The sequence below is a fragment of the Octodon degus genome, unplaced genomic scaffold (genome assembly GCF_000260255.1).
Source record: "Octodon degus isolate 3935 unplaced genomic scaffold, OctDeg1.0 scaffold00271, whole genome shotgun sequence".
Taxonomy (NCBI): domain Eukaryota; kingdom Metazoa; phylum Chordata; class Mammalia; order Rodentia; family Octodontidae; genus Octodon; species Octodon degus.
Window position 1 is genome coordinate 1948004 of NW_004524847.1, and position 18770 is coordinate 1966773.

Consider the following 18770-nt stretch of genomic DNA (forward strand, 5'->3'; position numbering starts at 1 on the left):
GCACCGCCGTCATCCTGGACGTGAGTACGCGGCCGCGCCGCCGCCCCCTCCTCCCACCCACCGGGACCCCCGCCGCCTCCAATCCCTACACGCAGGGTCCCGGGACTCCGGCCCAGGTCTCGGGCGGCCGGCAGGACCCCGGTCCCATCGTGCGGCGCGATCTCTGCCCCGGACCGGACCGAGCGATGCCCTTCCCCGCCCCCCTCTCACCCCGAGACCCGGAACCCCCGCAGCCTCCACCGCCCTCCGTTTCTGTCCTAACCAAGTCCCCCTGCACTGTGCGCTGGAGCCACCGCCAGCCCCTCCTCTCTGATTTCATCCCAAGGGATACTTTTCCTAGCCCCTCAACAAAGCCCCAGCCTCTTTTACTTCTTCCCTCCAGACTCCCCACCCCTGCTTTAACGCCGAAAACCCTTGTGGCCCACCCCCGACTTTGGATGTGGCTTCCCGAGCCCCTTTTAGCTTTCTGGCTCTTCTGCCCCTAACCCCCCAGCTCTGCACCCCCCTTCCGCCACCTCCACCTTCTCCTCACTTGGACCCCAGACCCTGCCCTCTGACACCTCACCCCTGGGAAGCGCAGAGATACTCTCTGTGGAGAAGCTGAGCTGGTGAAGGAAACTTGGGTTCAGGGCTTGCTTCTGGAGGATCCTGGCTTGAGTTGGCTTGTGTTTCTCTGCGCCCTACTCCTGCCTGCAGGGGAGGGGTCTCCTGGTTCTCTTTGCTTTCCCTTTCTCAATCGGGAACCCGCAAATGAGCTGCACTGGGTGGGGAAAGGGACCCTGCTTCAGGGCCGCGTTCGCACTCCCGCACACAAACACACACTCAAACATGCACTCAGCAGGACTCAACCACCTCCCAGGATCCTGATCCGGGCAGAGGTCCCTCCTGCCAGCTCCTTCTGACTGTGACCTGCCCGGTCTGGAGACCCTATTTCTTAATCTGTGAAATGGAACGAGAGGCTGTGGAGGACCCAGACCTGCCTGGGGACCTCTCACCACGTGTTCCTGTGGCCATCACTCCTTTACCACATTGGGGGAGGGGGTGTCTGAGGACCCCTGGGCCAGCCCCCCAGTCTTGAGAACCTTACCAGTCAGGAGTGGCCATGTGGACTCGAGGTGTGGCTGAGGGGAGGCAGTGATGTTGGGCATTTCTCCCCAGCCCTGCTACCTGCTGTCCCAGAGCCAGGCTTGGAGGATGCCAGGCATAAGACTTGCCTTTGTCCCGGGGTGGGCACGGAGGGAAGAGGGGGATCCTGCGGGAGACCTCCCTGGTGTTCTGGAACCACTGGGAAACTTGGGCATGTTTCCTGCTCTTCCTGGGCCTCAGTTTCCCCGACTGAAATAAGCCAGCGCTGGCAGGCCGGGGCTGCCCTGTGCCCTGGGATCCTTTTTGGACCGTGTGGTGGAGATAACTAAACCTCCAGAGACCAGGCCGAGCCGCAGATTCTGGCTCATGGTCCAGGGTGCGCCCAACAGGCTGCACCTATGTGCCACAGACCCACAGGCGAGGCCACATTAGGCAGTGCCCTGAGCTCTAACTGCACTGGCAGCTGGCGCTGCTGGGGCACAGCCTGGGTGTGGCCCCAGGCAAGTGTTAGGAACCACAAGGGAGGGACCACTGTCAGCCTGGGCACCACAAGGCTACCTTCACTAGCTGGGAAGTGTTGCCCTCAGCCTGCTTTAGCCAAGCCCCAGGATGCTGCCTTCAATAGTTGCCCGCGGAGGCTCCTGAGGGTAAAGGGATTCTCCAAGTGACTCCCATGGAACGCTGTGTCCTGCCTGTTTGCGTGTGGCGGTCAGGAGCTGGTGGGCTCTGCAGGATTGTGTGTGGGCACGTGCGAGTGTACTGCGCCTGCGTCCATGTGCGCAAGCTGGCCGCATGAGGGGAGTGGGGGCGGTCCCTAGCAGGAACCACTGAGGACCCCGCCCTCACTCCCCCACCCAGCGAGGGTCTCCTCCCCCAGGAAGCAAGCACAGCCTTCCTAGACTAGAGCTGCTCCTGAGGTGGGGGTGAGGGGCTCAGTACGGGGCAGAAACCGCTGGGGGGTGCCTGCCCCTCCTGCTGAGGCCTGACTCCTCTTTTTTCTCTGCAGATTTTCCGCCGAGCAGACAAGAATGGTGAGTTTCCTCCCCCATGCTAGCTGAGTGGGACGGGGCCCTCTCTGTCCTGAGGCTTCAGGTGCAAGGAGTTGGGGAAGGTGACTTGGCCAGGACTGAAGTCCAAGAGCCCAGCCTTGCCCCGCTCCTCGGTTGCCCAGTCTGTAACAGCTATTACTTAGCGGAGTTGCAGAAAGAATGTCAGGAAGGGGTCTGGCAGGTGGCAGCAAGCACTTGGGATGCTTCCGTCTGTCCAGTGGCCCAGGGTGGGACTCAGAGACCACCCTTTAGGAAACAGCCTCACTGTGGGGCCTTCCAAGCCTAGGAGCTGGGAGGCCCAGAGCAGCCATGCTGGTTCCTGTCCTGCCGGCACCTGATGACCCAGAAAGCTTGAACAACATGTCGCAGGGTCAACAGCTGATGGGCAAACCCAGGTTGCATCGAAAACCCCGGCCATGTCCCCCTACCCACAGTCCTCCAAGCGGTGCACGGCTTGCGGTGGCCATTGGATTTGTGGCATCTCCAGCCCTTTGGTCTTTGGGAAGAAGGCACCCCCAGGAAGGCCAGTCATATCTCACAAGGGTGGAGTAAAAAGAAATAGCATCGCACCTTAAGTGGGTTCAGCGGGGCCCTGTGGACTTCCACCAAGGCACGAGTCCGAGCCCTCTGTAGGCCTCAGTTTCTCCGTCTATAACCCGGGCAGGCATTAACCCCTGCCCAGCTGACTGCCCTGGGCTTATAAGTCCACAGGCTGGCCCTGGCCACCTGCGGTTCCTGTTGGGAGGGATGGGGGCAGGTACACAGGTCCAGGCTGGAATCATTTTGAGGGTCCCCTCCCTCACCCCAGTCCTAAGGTACTGGTATGCCTCTTGGGCCCCAGGGTGTAGGGCCACCAGCAGTGAATCCGTGTCACACAAAGCCAGAAGGGTGTGGAGAGATTAAGTGACATGGTGCATGGCCTGCAGAGCCCCCAACACAAGCTACAGCAGGCCAGTACCTTTCTGTGGGGCCCCTGGCCATAAGGTCACTTTCTGTGTGGCAGCATAGGTCTGGGCGTGGGGATGAGGCCGCAGAGTCTGCAGCTGTCAGCTCCGTGGCTCCTCTGTGCCCTGCTGTGTGTGGCCAGGGCGTATGCCTCTCCGACTTGTGCAGTGGTGTGTGGGTGGCTCCTGTGCCCATGCACACATGGGTGGTGCCCTCCCTGGTTGCCCCCCACCCCTGCCAGGCTGCCTTCCACCCCCTGAGCACAGCTGCAGGCACCTCCCTTTCACTCTCACAGCCCCCACAGAGGCTGGGCCTGGGCTTCCTCCTGGGACCTGCATCCCCTCGAGTCTGTGGGTGGCTGTCACTAAGGTGACTGTGGGCGTGACACGCTGTTCCCAGCAGGAGTTGGGGGCCCTGGGCCTGTGAGAGCCGAAGAATGCAGGAGTCCTCCTTTGGCCCCCGCAAGGAGAGTGTTGGGCTAGCCTGGATCCCCACTGCCTGGTTCACATCCTGGCAGCCCCTTACGCTGTGACCTCAGGCATGTCGCCACACTGGAGACTTCTGCTTCCTGGTCCATAAACGAGGTCCTGGCCTGCACTCAGGAAAGACTTTATGTGTTGGAGCCAGAGGTGCCAGGGCCTGGGAGGGGCACAGTGGCCTTCAGCCTGGCTCCTCCCCCAGGCTCACAGCACCTGTCTCATGCCAGGATGGGAGTCACCCTTCTTCTGGCATACCCACTCTGCTTTTCCCAGGTGACTGAGCCAGCCCAGCATCAGGCCGGCAGTGACCCACAGGAGGGCCAGCAGATGGGGTGCATGTGGGAGTGGGCAGGCCGTCACAGGTAGTGTTCGAGCAGGTGCGAGGTCAGGTGTACACGCAGGTGCTGGCAAGGTTGCTGATACACAAACACCCACGATGCACCTGCAGGAGTGGGCTTGGGCATGGGAGACGGGCATGTGGCCTCTGCCCAGCGCTGCTGCGGTTTGAAGGGCAGAGGCCTTGGGATTAAAAGAGCAAGGAACAGGCTGGTCTGTCTCGGGGCTCCCATGACAGGAAACCAGCTTGGCTGAGGTAGATGTGGGTAGAAGAGGCTGGAGTGAGGCCTCTGCCTGGCAGCCTGTGTGGAGCCCAGAAAGGTGCAAGAGCTGGCAGAGGGGCAGGGGCCGCCCAGTGCACCCCCGGGGATGCACCATGGCATTCAGGCTCTTGGCATTTGAAAGGTCCCTGAGCCAGCAGCTCATGCTCATTAGCAGGAGCACCTGCAAAAGGCCCTGCCCGGGAGCTCGGGACCTCGTGGGGGCGGAGGTGCCCGCCCACTTGGTGCGGATAATTGGGCCGAGGCTGGGGCGGAGACGTGGAGCCCTCATTAGCTCTAGGGGTTCATTAGGCCCACAGCCAGGCATGCTGGGTAAATGTCAGCTGAGCAGGCTTTGTGATATGGAGCCTCCTCTGCCTGTTCTCCTGGGGCTGGGGCGCAAAGTGGACCGAGGTTCTAGGACAGATGGGAGGAGGTGGAGGGGATGTGGCCTGCTGGGCAGCCCCTGCTGTGCGGGGGCTGGCAGGGGATCAGCTAAGCATACATCTGCCAGCCCAGGCTTGGCCAGCAACCCTGTGTGGGGCGGAGCCCCAACTGCCCCTCACCTCCAGGGCAGGGGAGCGAGCCAGCGCCCACTGGCTGGGAGGCGGGGGCCTGGCAGGTTAAGGCTCCAGCAGCAGCGGTGGGAGCCTGCATGTCCCCTTCCTGTTGTGCCTCCGTGTTCCCTCGGGACATGGAGTGAGCGTTGAAGACAAGCAGAGGTGTGCAGGGAACCCAGAGGTGGAGCAGGGAAGCCAAGGGCGAGTGGAGACCCTCGAGCTGTCCTGGCTGAGGCAACTCAGCTGAGTCACTGTGTCCTTTAGCCGCCTCCTTGCTGGTCCGGCCTGACCCACGAGGCTCAGAATATGCTGTCCCCAGCACAGAGCAGGACCTGGGGCAGGGTTGGGGATTTCCCACAAGCCCACTGGAAGCAGCGTACAGTGGCTCCACGGGTTGGCTTGGATCCATCCTAGTTGTGGTGGTGCGTTGGGCCAGTTACTAAATCTTTACCCAGGGCTGCCCAGACAGGCTTGACCATGAAGGCGAGCGTGCCTGGCAGGGAGCAGGTACCCTGCATGTGTGGAATGCCCCTGAGATGGCTGGTCTGCAGCAAGCCCCAGCCAGCTCTGGTAGTATTTGTTGTCTTGGGGAGTCACCTGTTCATAAATTACCTGGGTAAGTGAATCAGGAGAATGGTTAAGCTAGGAACAAGCTGGATGGGCAGGGATGACCTAAACCGGGGCTTGGTGGGTGTGGTGGTGCATACGAATCACCCCAGCATGCTAAAAGGCTGAGGTGGGAAGATCACAAGTTCAAGCCCAGCCTGAGAAGCTTAGCAATCTCAAAATAAAAAGTGGGTTGGGGCCTTCACTGAATGTGCTGGCCCTGGGTTTCATGCCAAGTATTGCAGAAGATCATAATTAAATAAAATGGAGTTCACCTGGGAGGCTGTCGGGCTGGAGCTTATCTGAATGGGGTGTGTGGCCTGGCTCACCGCTCTTATCTCCAGACACCAGCCGCTTTCCCTTTGCCCCTGCAGATGATGGGAAGCTCTCCCTGGAGGAATTCCAGCTCTTCTTTGCAGATGGCGTCCTTAACGAGAAGGAGCTTGAGGACCTTTTCCACACCATCGACTCGGACAACACCAAGTGGGTCTGATGTGAGGGTCGGGGGCCTCCGCTTCTGGTCCCTGCAGCCAAAAGAGGCCTGCGCCCCTGGCCCAGCCCAGCCCGCTCCTCCAGGGTCTGATCTGTTCGGCCTCCCTGCCCAGTGACACGCAGAGTGGACGTGTGTGTCTAAGCAGCATGGGCAGGCCAGGCAAGGGACACCCTCAGCTTTGCAGGGTGCTGAGTGACAGTGGAAGGTGGCAGTGACTGTGGGCTGCTGGCTTCCTCTGCTCTGGACCCCAAGCCTGACTTGGGGCCCTGTGCTTTCTCTGACCCCAGCCTTAGCCTGACACAGGCCCCTTTTATACCGAACCAGAACCGGACCCCAAGCCAGTTCTACACCTGCAGCCGTACAAACCTCTTCCCATAGGGCCCTCACCCCAGCCTGCACTCGGTCAGCCAGACCACCTCCCAGCAGCTCGCCCAAGGGCCAGAGCAGCCCGCTCAGGTGACCTGGTCACCTTCCTCAGTCCTACTCAGGATGAAGGCTAGTGTTTCTAGGAGGCTGCTTGGGGAGTCCAGATAATTTCAGGAGGCCCCGAGAAAACAAGAGATGGCCTAGACAAGGGACTGCCACCAAGCTGCTTTGCAGGACACCCAGTTCACTGGTGGCCCAGAGCACAGAGTCACCAGAGTCAGTCTCAGCAGGATTCCTGGGTTGTCCTCTTGGACTGACTGAGGCCAGGGTGGGGCAGATGGGGCCCTCGAGGACCCACAGCAGTCGTGGCCACCTCTACCCAGTCCTTGCCCTCCTGGCCCTGGCTTAGCCCATCCTGGGCCTGTCTCCTCCTGGTGTGGTTCGCAGGCTCGAACAGAAGTGGGGCAGTCCAGGGGAGCAGGCAGTGGGCTCTGCTGCCTCCTCCCTTGCAGGGGACCCATGTGACAGGCCTGCCACTCTGACTCCTCTCTCTGCAGCCATGTGGACACCAAGGAGCTGTGCGGTAGGTGCCTGGCCATGCAGCTGCCACATTGGGGCCCGGGGTGGGGCAGGCCAGGTGGGGCAGGGCCCGGAAGTGGGCCCAAGTGGGACTGGTGGGAGCCGGGACCTCTCTGATCCCTGCCCTTCACATGCCCTGTCCCAGATTACTTTGTGGACCACATGGGGGACTACGAGGATGTCTTGGCCTCCCTGGAGACCTTGAACCACTCCGTCCTGAAGGCCATGGGCTACACCAAGAAGGTCAGTGGCAGTGGGGGCACCCTGACGGGCCAGAGCCTGAGTTCTGATTGGGTTCCGGGTTTTTCTGGGCATCCTTGATGACACTTGCCAATGCTGGATTTTGGTAGAGTGACCCGTGGGCACTGTGATAAACTGTGAAGTGCGTGGCACAGCTTAGTGAGTGGCCCGGTCTGGTCAGGTGTGGTTTGGACTGTGAGACCCAGAGTGAACCTGGAGTGGCCCGGTGTCCCTGCCAAGTGTCCCTGCCCAGAATCCCTGGCCCCCTTGTCTCCCAGCTGCCTAGCAGCAGGACAGGGAGCTCTGTGGTGGAGCCATGGACTTCTCCAAGCCGTGGCCTCCTGTACCCTGATGGCGTTGGCTGCCTTTTCACAGTCCCCACTCCAGAGGCGCCATGGCCCTGTGCACCTGCAGTGGGCACCAGCATCTCCCTTAATCTGCACGGCAGCCCTGGGGCACCTGTGTCACCTCCTGTTGCACAGCTCAGAAGGTCGGACCTGCTGCGTTACACTTGATCAGGGCTGCTGGCCGAGAAGGGGGAAGCTGAGTGGGGCTTTGGGGTCTGATGGCAGGAGAGGGGGTGGGGCAGCTTGGGCCTCCAGGGACAGAGAGGGACACCCAGGTGCCTGGGCTGCAGCCCACTAGGCTCTGGAAAGGCCACCCCAGCTGCTCTGCCTGTGACAGCAGACCTGGCCGGAGGACCTGAGCCCCGCCTGCTACCTGTGTGAGAGGGCGCCTCCTCCTGGAAGGACAGCTGGGCTGGGTGGCTGGTGGTGAGCTGCCCCCTGCAGGCCTGCCCAGGGCCACAGCAGCAGCCAACATTCTCATCGCAGGCTCCTGGTTGTGCCCAGGTATAGTTCAGCCCAGCTCCATACGGTCCTCCAAATGACACCCAGTCCCTGTGGGCTCCCCCTTTGACCACCCGCTGGGCCTAATCCCCAACAAGCTCCTGCTGACCCCTGCTGTCATCCCTGCCTGTCTCAGTTTCACAGCAGGTTGAGCCTTGAAGTTTTAAAGCGATGACTCCGTCTGCGTAGTACCCTTTGTGTCCCAAGTCCTGCATGGAGGTTTCAGGGCCAGGGCCCCTCGCGTGCATGCCGTTGGTTGGCCTTGGGTCAGTGACTTCCAGGAGCAGGACCTGTCTCTTCTCCATGGGAGGGGCAACCGCACGTTGCCCCGCAGCGTCAGAGACTGCCCTGTGTGGTGGGGAGGGGGGACCCTCACAGCCGGCATCTTTCTGTGGCGTAACCTCCTGGCGGGCCTTCCTGTTTGTAGAGGAGCAGCTCGCTGGTTAGGCGCTAAGTGTCTGGCTCTAGCTGACGGCTTCGCTTCTGTGAGGCCTTCAGTCGTTACCGCAAGCTTGTGTGTGGGCCGCTCACTGGGCCACCCCCCCCCCCACAGGGCAGGCTTGCACTTGGCCCTGCTTCCCCTGCTAACGCCACAAGCTTGTGTGTGGGCCGCTCACTGGACCCCCCCCCCCACAGGGCAGGCTTGCACTTGGCCCTGCTTCCCCTGCTAACGCCACAAGCTTGTGTGTGGGCCGCTCACTGGACCCCCCCCCCACAGGGCAGGCTTGCACTTGGCCCTGCTTCCCCTGCTAACGCCACGCCGGGGTCCCTGCTGTGCGTCAGCTCCCCGGCGTACCCCTGCGGCATTTCTGCACTCGCTATAAAATTAATACCAGTGTTTATTTTAGACTCTCTCTGGCCTGTTACAGAGGTATTTTTGCCTTCTCTTTGTTAAGATTTTGTCTCAGGAGGTGGTAGCAAATTTTTCCTAATGCTTTTTTCGTTTTTATAAATGATCAGATGATTTCTCCGCAGCCACTGATGGGGTGGGTTCTATTTTTAGGTTCTCATATTGAACAGTCCGCGGCTGCCTGTGATAAACTCTCATGGGAACATAATTCCTTTGTCATCTTGCACCACTCGTGTCACTCGCCAAGTGTGTCATCTCTCTCCTTGGGGACAGAGATGAGATCGTGGTTTGGGAGTGAGTGAGGAGGTAGTTTAAATGTTTCCTGGGTGTGACCCAACTTCTTGGTCCGAGGATTGCTTTTCTATTCAAAACCAGAATTGGTTTTTTTTTTTCAAAGTTTTATTGATAAACAGATAGCAATGAGACAGTTTCAAATCAAATCGGAAGTACAGTTTCAACAAATAACACACTGCATATATTCTTCTTAGTGGTTAATTGCTGTACAAGATGTGGACTTGAGATCCTATTTACAAACACCATTAGAACAAATCATTCTATTCATTAAGAGAATGCAACTATATATCTATCCCAACCACTTTGAATACACAGATACAAAATGGACATTCATCGGTATACCCCATTTTTTCTAAGTTCCGTTGTTGAATATTATAGGTGTGTAAACTCAGCAAAATATTCTAAAAGAGTCCAGTAGCCCATAATAGCACCAGAATTGGTTTTTGTATCCATTTTGGTATCGTTTTGAACAATTTTGGTTTTCTGATCCATCATATATGAATCTTAGGATTATTTTTAAAAATCAAAAGCATCATCTGACACTCTTAAAAGAGGCACTAGTGGAAAATAAAATTTGATAGCAGCCAAGATTTCACTTTAAATTTGATTTCATTTCCTACATTATTTTGGGGGCAGGGTCTCACTGTGTAGCCCAGGCTGGCCTCGAACTCATGGCCCTCCTCTTGCTCAGCCACCTGAGTGCTGGGACTGCAAGGGTGTGTCATTGTGCCAGGCAGACTTCCTGCATTTTAAACTCTTACTTTTATCAGTTTTGCCTGTTCTCACTGGCTGTTTGTAGCACCAGCCTAAGTTTCGAGGTCCTTTCTGCCAGCTTCTGCCCCGTTCCTGCCCCAAGATGCTGTCCGACTCCTTGCGTTTGTTGGTGCGGCTGTTCTTTTCTGCGTGTGTGCTGCAAGGTGGTTCTTCTTGGAGAAAAAAGCTGCCCTGGAGTGAAATCTCCCCAGCGGCCAGAGGCCTGCTGCTGTGGCAGCTTTGCTCCCAGGGTAGTCTGCGGGATCCTCCTCAGTCTCACATCCTTGTGTTCTGGTAAAACCAGAGACCAGGGAGCTTTCTTCTGCCTTGCAGTTACTGGGAGCTCTTCATGGCGCAAGATTGCACTGGTTTTTACAATTCTGCCATGAGTTTAGGGAAGAGAGGAATGGTGCATGAAGAATATAAAATTTGAAAAGGGTTACCCTTCATCCTGAAACACGTGCTGTGAAAAGATGGGTGCTGGGGAGTTGTTGTTGTTATTTTGGTGGTACTGGGCATTTTTTTTTTTTTTTTGGTATTGGAATCGAACTCAGGATCTTATGCTTTTTTTTTTTAAATTGTGTGTGTGTGTGTGTGTGTGTGTGTGTGTGTGGCCAGCTCAGCCCACCAGGGGGCTGGGGGATTGAACCGCGGTCCCCGTGCTTTACTAAGCTTGTTCTAAGTAGGTGCTTTAGACCACTGAGCCATCTCACCAGCCCCATACTGGGCATTTGAATCTAGTGCTTTTGCACTGAACTATATCCTTAGCCCTTTCTTTATTTTTGATCTTTTTGAGACAGTGTCTCCTCACGCAGCTCAAGCTGGCCTTGAGCTCACTTTGAAGCCCAGGCTGGTCTCCAATTCACAGCAATCCTCCTGCAGCCTTCTGTTGTTGTTGTTATTATTATTATATTTTTGCAGTACCGGGGATTGAACTCAGGACCTTGCACTTGCTGGGCAGGTGCTTATGCCACTGAGCTATATCCTCGGCCCCTGTCTCAGCCTTCTGAGTGCTGGTATTACCTGCGCATGCTGCCACACCTGGCCTTCCTTACCCTTTTTATTTTATTTTGAGCCAGGGTCTTACTAAATTGCTGAGTTGCCAGGGCTGGGCTTGTGTGTGGCATCCTTTCTCCTCAGCCTCCTGGGTTGTTGGGATTACAGGTGTGCACCACCACCTGCAGGTGAAAGACAGTTTTTAAATGTATACACATGACGCATCGAAGGTCTTGAACCAGCAGGATGTCATAGCTGGCTCAGAGGAGAATATGGAGAAGGTGAGCGCGAGAGAGAAGAGAGAGTGTGTGTGCAGGCGGCTAAGAATTTGGAAGTGAATTTGGGCATGAGTGCCCTGCCGCTCACCACCCGCAACCAACAGCGACTGCGTTCCATGAAGCAGCAGGCGGTCCTGTGATTGAGCATTACTACATTGCTGCAAATTTTCTATGTCTTACAGAATTTTTAGAACAGCTCCCATGTAAAGAAAGAGTTAATCTAAAGAACTATACCAGATAGTAGATGGGCATCAGTTTTGCCCATTTCTAAGGCTTTCACAGTTGGTTTCTGATGATGTGCTTTGTGCCCTATTACTGCCTAACCAATCTGTCTGTGCAACAATGGCAAGCTCATTTCTCACGCTAAAACGTTCTGTCATGTAATCTTTGTATTTCTATTTTTTTTTCCTTGGGGGCTTGCAGGTTAGCGCACTTGTTAAGCGCCTGCTGGGGCAAACCCAGTCAAGCCCAGGGGACCGCGATTGGATCGCCAGCTCCCCATGCCTTGGCAGACTGAGCCAGCCAAAAAAATTCTTCTGATTTTTTTTCTTTTCGTGTGTTGTGGCCACGTTGTTCAATGTGTATACTTTTGTTATATTTTTATTACATAAGTGGTAGATGTTCCATGTGTAACATTTAAGCATTAGCGAAAAGCTGCAGGTCACTTTGAATCCCAGGACCTTTAACCTCCACGGAGATTGTAATTATCACCTTAATTTTTTCCATTACCTTAATTTTTTGCATATGCATTTAATATTTTAATATTCTGTTACTGAAGTTTATTTTCTTTTTGTAACCTAACACCCAGAGTTTTCCTTGTTACTGACACTGTTGAAAAGCATCGTTTTAAGTGCCCGAACTTCCTGGTTGCCCTCACTGTTGGGCACATTGGGTTAGCGCCGTGTTTTCACTGTTACGAGCAATACCGTAACTAATAGCCTACAGATTTTATAATTTGCTCTTTTTTTAAGAATAGTCAGAACTGGGAGCTTTTAGGTTAAAGAATCTGAACAGTTTATAGTTTTTTATTTTGTTTTTGGACTGGGGATCTAACCTGGTCCTTGCACTTGCCAGCCTGGCACTTGTACCGCTGAGCCATCTCCCTGGATCCAGTTTACGGATCCTGACAAGCAACAAAATCTATCTCCCACGGCTGCATCTGTCAGCGCCTTGCAGGGCTGCAGCCGCACATTCCCGCCCCTCTCGCCCTCCCGTCTCACTGAGCGCACGCTCTCCAGTTTTAGCCCAGTAATGATCCCCACCAGTCCTGCTCATCCGACCTGACCCGCTCACAGGACCCTGGCCCGGCGTTCCCTTTGGAAAACCCTGTGCTGCTGTGTCCGAGGGTACCTGGCACCTGGTGTCTCGCCACCTCAGGAGACCTGGAGGCCCAGGTTCCTCCTTTATCATGAATCTTGTCTAACCTGAATTTTCATTCTTCCCTTTTTCTTAACCCTGTTTTCAGTTTTCCTTTTGATGGTCATGGCTGCTGCTTGTGACTTACTGGGTAAAAATTACCATTTTCATTTTATTGGTGGCCTTTAAAGAAACAATATTCATGATCTTATTTTTAAATTTTTTAAAATTAGATGTAGGGTCTCACTACGCAGTTTGGACTCATAGTGATCTTCCTGTGTCAGCCTCCCTGGCATTGGGGATTACAGGTTTGCGCTGCCACACCCAGTTTCCCAGCCTGCATAGCGCATGGCACCAGGGATTGAACTTGGTAGCCAGGCGCTTAGATGCCAAGCTATCTCCCCAGCCCCGTAATCTTATTTTTATACCTAGCTAATAAAAACACCTTCTATTTCATTTGGGAATAAAGGGAATTTTAAGATGTAAGGTTGTTTTTTCCATAGTTTTTAAAATTTAGCCCAGTGTCATGCACAGTGAAATGGTTTTGTTTTGTTTTTTCTGGCCCTCTGTTACCCTAGAGTGTAATGTGAGTGTCTATAGTCAGAACTTCCCTACTCAAGGGTTTTCTCTCTCACTCAAAGTTGAGATGGTTTAAGAGAAGGTTCTTCACCATTCTTTGCAAAACACACGCTCCTCTGGTAGACGTCATAGCTCCGCAGATTTCTGCCTGGCTCCCTGCTGGCCTTCAGAGTAACCGGTCCATTGCGTGCAGAATCTCTAGATCTGTTCCTTCACTCTGGAATGTGCAGCGCTGCACTAGGCCAGGTCCTGATTGTGGCAGGGGACAGAGCTGTTAAAGCTTCACTTCCGTTCTTTTGAAATAACTTGTCTTCTGCGGAAGTTGTCCACGCAGTCGCCGCTGCTGAGCCCTGGCCATTGTCCTGCCCAAGAACTTCCTGGCAGCCTTTTCTTTACCACAGTCTGTCGTCATTTTGTCCCGGGGCACTGACCACTGCGTCACAAATGGTTTCAACTGTCCACCCTGAAGGAAAATCCTCACTGGGATACATCAGGCTGCCACTTGCAGCCAACATTCCGTGTCCATTGGTGGCCTCCGGGTGCCCGCACTGGGGATCCGCACAGCCCTGCGCCCACCTCTCTCAGTGCTCCCTCTCCTGGTTGTGTTTCCCACTTTGCAGTTACTGCTAATTAATCCCAGTCAGAGTGATGGATGGTTTAATTTGCTTTCCTTGAGAGCCTGCTTTCCCTGTGCCTGCCAGGGACTGGGCAGTATTCCAAGGTGCGGGGGCAGGTGGCTCAGAGAGGCAGGCTCTTGGGGGAGGAGGCCAGGAAGCAGCGCTAGGCTTGAGACCCAGGATCTCCCCCTCGCCCCCACCACTGCATGGCTGTCACCTTCTCCTCTCCCTTTCATTCCCTGAGTGGCCTGGAGAAGCCAGAGTCTGCGCTCATCAGCTGTAAAGCTTTTTGCAGCCAAAGAATCTCGGCCAAGAAATGCCAGTGTCCCGCCCTGCTCCACAGAGCCTGGCCGCAGGGAGGCCTGCTGGCCCACCGCCTCTCCCCAGAGGCCCCTCCCCACGGCGGCGTGTGCCGGCACTCCCTCTCCCTCCTCCTGAGGGCGGAGGCTCTGGCACTTGCCTTGGCTGCCTGGTTAACCTGCTCGGCTGCATTTGCTTATTTTCTATCATTTCTTTGTGTAGCGACATAAAGACCCAGGACCCCAAAGAATTCTCCGTGCAGGAGAAAGGGAGGGACAGGAGTGGTGACTTCTTTCCTAATCCTTTATCTCCATTCCAACAAAACCGAAAGCCACAAAGAAGCCACCTCCAGGCGTTGCTGACGCCACTGACCTCTGCACCATCACTAACCCCCTCACCACGTTCTCATCGCCACGCTGTCCTCTTCGTCACCGCCGCGGCCCCCATCCCCCAGCTGCGCCTGCTCTAGCCGCTGCTGCGCACCCCTCTATGGAGCTGCTCCGGGCCGAGCGGCTGGTACTCCTCACCGCAGCTCAGTGAGGTAGACCCGGGGCAGCTCCGGGCGCACTGTGAGGGCTGCGCGTGCCGCAGGACTGCCTGGCGCGCTCGAGGAGGCCACAGAGCCCGTGTGCGGCGCAGCCCTGCGCTCCCTCGAGTGCGCCGCCCTGTTCTGGGTGCTCGGCGGCCTCTGCCATGCAGGAGGCAGTGCAGACCCAGCCCCGCCCCCCAGTCGCACACAGCCACACAGCAAAGACGGCAGCCCGGCCAGGCCTGCCTCGTGCAAGTCCTCGCACCGCTTTCCCTCAGTGCTGTGCCCTTCCCTCCACAGGTTTACGAGGGCGGGAGCAACGTGGACCAGTTTGTCACGCGCTTCCTTCTAAAGGAGACAGCCAATCAGATCCAGTCGCTGCTCAGCTCCGTGGAGAGTGCGGTGGAAGCCATTGAGGAGCAGACCAGCCAGATCCGGTGGGGGAGGGCGTGGGGTCTGGAGGGGCGCACGCTGCGCTGTGGTGCTGGGAGCTGGTCGGTCACCCTGGGCGCAGCGCTGCCCCTGCCTCTGCCTCCCGCTCTCAGCGATACCATGGGGACAGCGACGCCCCTAGCGCTCTGGGGCGGTGCGGAGGGAGCGGAGGCGCGTGGTGTGCGCTCCCATCACGCACCGCTGAGGCGCCACTTCTGAGCCCAGCCAGCCTTGCCTGGTCCCCAACCTCTCACTGCATATGCAGAATGTGTGGCCCTCTTCTTAAGTATGTTCTGAGCCCAACTCAGCCCACAGCTGGGTTCAGAAGACAAAGGTGCGCGCTGCTAGCTGTGGCCACTGCCTTCGCTGAGTGTTTCCTCCACTCACTGCAGGCAGAACCATAGCAAACCCAGCCCTGGTGCCGTGGAGAGCTGGTATGGCAGCCCCACTCCTCCCTGCGCCCCCGTGCCTGTGGAACCCAGGAAGAGCCTTCCACCTGGTGAGAGGGAGCAGTGGCCCAGGGTGGGACACTGCCTGCGGTCCTGAGGCGGCCCGGGCACCCAGATGGAACCTGGCCAGGATGCTGGATGCTCCATTCTCCACCCCCACCCCCTGCCCCAGCCCTGCTGGTCATCCGGGTCCCTGGGTTTTTTCCTAGTCCCAGGGGACCCCAAGGAGGAGAGTCTGGAAGCCCAGGTCAACCGGCTGGCACAGCTGATTGGGAGGCTGGAGCACAAGGTGAGCTGCGCCCTCCCTCCCTATGTGCACTCCAGGGTGGCTTGGCAGGTCAGGGAGCCTCGAGGAGGTGTCAGCCAGGTGGTGTGGAGGTGGGCAGCAGCTACAGGAGCATAGGACAGCAAATGGCAAGCCTTTCTAAAGCCACACGTTCAGGAAAGGGTTTGTGACCCAGGAGAGCACATGTGACCATTTGAAGCAAGAGAAAAACAATTTGCGTTGGGCTTATAGATGGATGAGATGGAACGTCAGGCTGGGGGGCCTTGGGCAAGTGACTCAGTCTCTAAGCCTTCCACCTCTGATGATAGAGCAGCCCAGCCACACCCATCTCAGGGTGGTGTTGGGATTAAAGAAGATGACGTCTTGACTTGCCACAGAACCTTCTATCCCAGGCAGCATTTAATATCAGCACTGTTGACAGTTATTATTAGGCATCCTGTTACCAGAATCCGCACACACATGCACACAGCGCCCCCGTGTACCTACATAAGCCGTGTAACAGGTGCCTCAGCCAGGATGAGGTGACCTTTGTCCCTTTTGGTGTTTATCTTTCTCGTCTTTAGCAGAGGGCACTCACGCTCTGGTGGATTTGGGGTTTGGAGAAATTCACAGAGCAGAAACCAGGGTCTGCCTGAGAAGCAGGGTCCCATGGGGAGAAGGTCATGGGAGGAGGCTGCAGGCTGGCAGCAAGGCTGAGGCCTGAGTGGGATCCCCCATGCCCCGCCCCACCCCACCCAGGCTGTTGGGTGGGAGCAGCTCTGGAGGACCCTGGTCTGTTGTCATAACAACTCAGCAGCCAGCAAAGAGACTCTTTGAAGCTTATTTTTAGCATCCTTGTCGCCCTAACAACCATGCAGGCTGGTAACTACAGAGCACCTGGGTGTCCTGGAGACAAGGCGGGGCCCTCCTTCTGGTTTCTGATTGGCCTTGCACTCCAGCACAGGCCAATCAGGGCCTGGATCTTGGCCTGCCCCCTGAGTGCCAACCTGAGCCACCTTCTGGCCTAGCCAGATGGGAGAGTGGAGATGTGGGGGCCATCATCTTCCCTCTTGTCATCTTATAGGAGAAGCTAGTTGCCTCCCTCGTCCCCCAGGGGCCACATCCAGGGTTGAAATGATGGAAGCAGACTGGTCCCTGCCAGGCTCGCCCTCAGGCTTGGAGCACGGGCTCCTCCTCCCCCTCCCTGAGGAGTCAGTGCCTGCTCAAGGGCTGTGCAGGCCCCTTGTGCAAACACCAAGGCACAGGTGGGGACACCGCTGCTGTCTCCCTTGACAACAGATAGCTTCGTAGGATGGGTGTGTGCTCTCCAGGGGGCTGCAGGTGCTGTATCCCTGTGGGCGGCCGGGGCCAGCGCTGCACGGAGCATGCGATGTAGGAGCTGGGATCTGGACATGTCTGGTTTGAGCCAGGCCCTTACACTTAGCCAGCTTTGGTGAGCACTGAGCCCAGAGTTGTCTGGTGTTGAGCAATGGCTGGAGCAGGGGCTAAGCATGCCAAGTGCAGAGACGGACAGAGCCTGTGTGGAACTGCTCCTGCCTGGGGGAGGCAGACGATGAAGGCATGTGTAGCCCTTTGCTGCAGGGCCTGGCAGGTCCCTGCACACAGCACCAAAGTAAGACCATTAGATTCACAGACAGCCTGATGTCACGACTGGCAGTGTCAGGGTGGGCGTGGTGGCACATGCCTATAATCCCAGCACTTGGGAGGGAGGCTGAGGCAAGAGGATTCCAAGTTCAAATCCACCCAGGGTAACTTATGGAGACCTCGTCTCAAAAAGGGATGGGACTATAGCTCATTTTGAAGCCCCTATATTCAAGCCCTAGTGCCACCCTCCCCGCAAGCCCCTCGGGTCCTGGAGTAGGCCTCCCTGCGCAACAGCACTCGCAGCCTCTTATGCAGGAAGACCTGCTGCACTGCTCAGGGCCCCCGCCCCCTTCCCTGGCCCTGGGAGCCTTGGTCCAGTGTCAGAGCTCGGCCCTGGGGTGCCCCGAGGACTCCTGGAGGCCTCCCTGCTGGAGGCGGCCTGTCTCTCAGGCGTGGCTTGTGCTCCACTGTTTCAGACCCTCTGGTTTGACCTGCAGCAGCGCCTCTCTGATGCTGAGGAAGGCACCAACGTGGTGAGGCTCTGCCCTTCCCCGCTATACCCGGTGCTCTGTGTGGCTCCCACTCCCCCGAGTGGCTGCAGTCCTGGCCCCTCGCCCAGGGCTCTGCTCCAAATCAGTGCACTGGAGCAGTGTGGGTGGCAGGAGACCTCTGAGCACAGCCCCTAGGGCTCAGGCCTGGCAGGCAGCCCCTTCAGGCGAGCTCCTGGCAGGGGCCATGGGGCCCTACGTGTATGCCTGCTGAGCAGGTCTAGTCCCTGCCGCCAGCTTTCAGTGGGGGGAATACACCGTAGGCGCTGACGTTTGACTCTAATCTTGACCCAGTTGTCCTGTCCCCCACAAGGGAAGGCACTGGGGAATGGGACAGGACCTTGGGGGGGGCCCGAGGGTGGGGTGAGGGCCCATGCTCCTCAGCATCTGTCCGCAGCACCTGCAGCTGGTCCGGCAAGAGATGGCTGTGTGCCCAGAGCAGCTGGGCGAGTTCCTGGGCTCCCTGCGACAGTACCTGCGGGGCACCGCCGGAGCCAGGCCCTGCTTCCAGTGAGTGAGCTGCCTTGCAGGGAGGGTGGTGCCGGGCTGGGCCAAAGGTCACGCAAGTTCAGGTCTACACTCAGGCCCTGACCACAGCGAGGATGTAGCAGGTGACCTCAGGGTGCCTGTCTGGCCTGGTTAGGAGGCTAAATGTTACACTGCACTGACCATGGCTTGTGGCACCCACAGGAAGGACAGACGCAGGGAGGGCAATGCCCAAGAAATGGTGGCCACCACTCTCCCCTTGCCGGCTAGGCCATGTGGAGCCCATCGGGCTGCGGGAGCTGCCACAGCCCCTCCCTGCCTGGCTCTATCCTTCTGGGCTGCCCCTGAACCTACCTTCAAGGTGTAGTGGCAGTTAGCAGCCTTGTGCCTTTGCTGCTGGTGGCCTGAGCCTGGGCTGTTCACTCCGCAGCCAGCTCTGGGGCCTGCTCTGGCCCTTTACCCTGTTTCCTCCTCCTCAGGTGTGCTCTTGTCCTCCCAGTTCTGGGGCCTCTGCAGGCCAACAGGCAGTACGAGGCGTTGAGCAGAATATTTTATACTGGCAGGACTAGGGAAGCGGAGCTAGAGC

General features: G+C 57.2%; 1 protein-coding gene across 1 annotated transcript in view; it reads left to right on the plus strand.

Moving 5' to 3' along the window:
* Window positions 1-2: 2 nt before the first annotated feature.
* Window positions 3-18770, plus strand: part of Necab2 (N-terminal EF-hand calcium binding protein 2) — a gene marked incomplete at its 5' end in the record, with an annotated part of 22562 nt that continues 3794 nt past the window's right edge. Inside the window, 10 exons of the mRNA XM_004646571.1 lie at window positions 3-20; window positions 2093-2117; window positions 5696-5804; window positions 6738-6763; window positions 6905-7002; window positions 14700-14836; window positions 15224-15330; window positions 15490-15569; window positions 17627-17683; window positions 18096-18208. Of these exons, the coding sequence (XP_004646628.1) occupies window positions 3-20; window positions 2093-2117; window positions 5696-5804; window positions 6738-6763; window positions 6905-7002; window positions 14700-14836; window positions 15224-15330; window positions 15490-15569; window positions 17627-17683; window positions 18096-18208 (770 nt within the window). The remainder of the gene's footprint in view (window positions 21-2092; window positions 2118-5695; window positions 5805-6737; window positions 6764-6904; window positions 7003-14699; window positions 14837-15223; window positions 15331-15489; window positions 15570-17626; window positions 17684-18095; window positions 18209-18770) is intronic.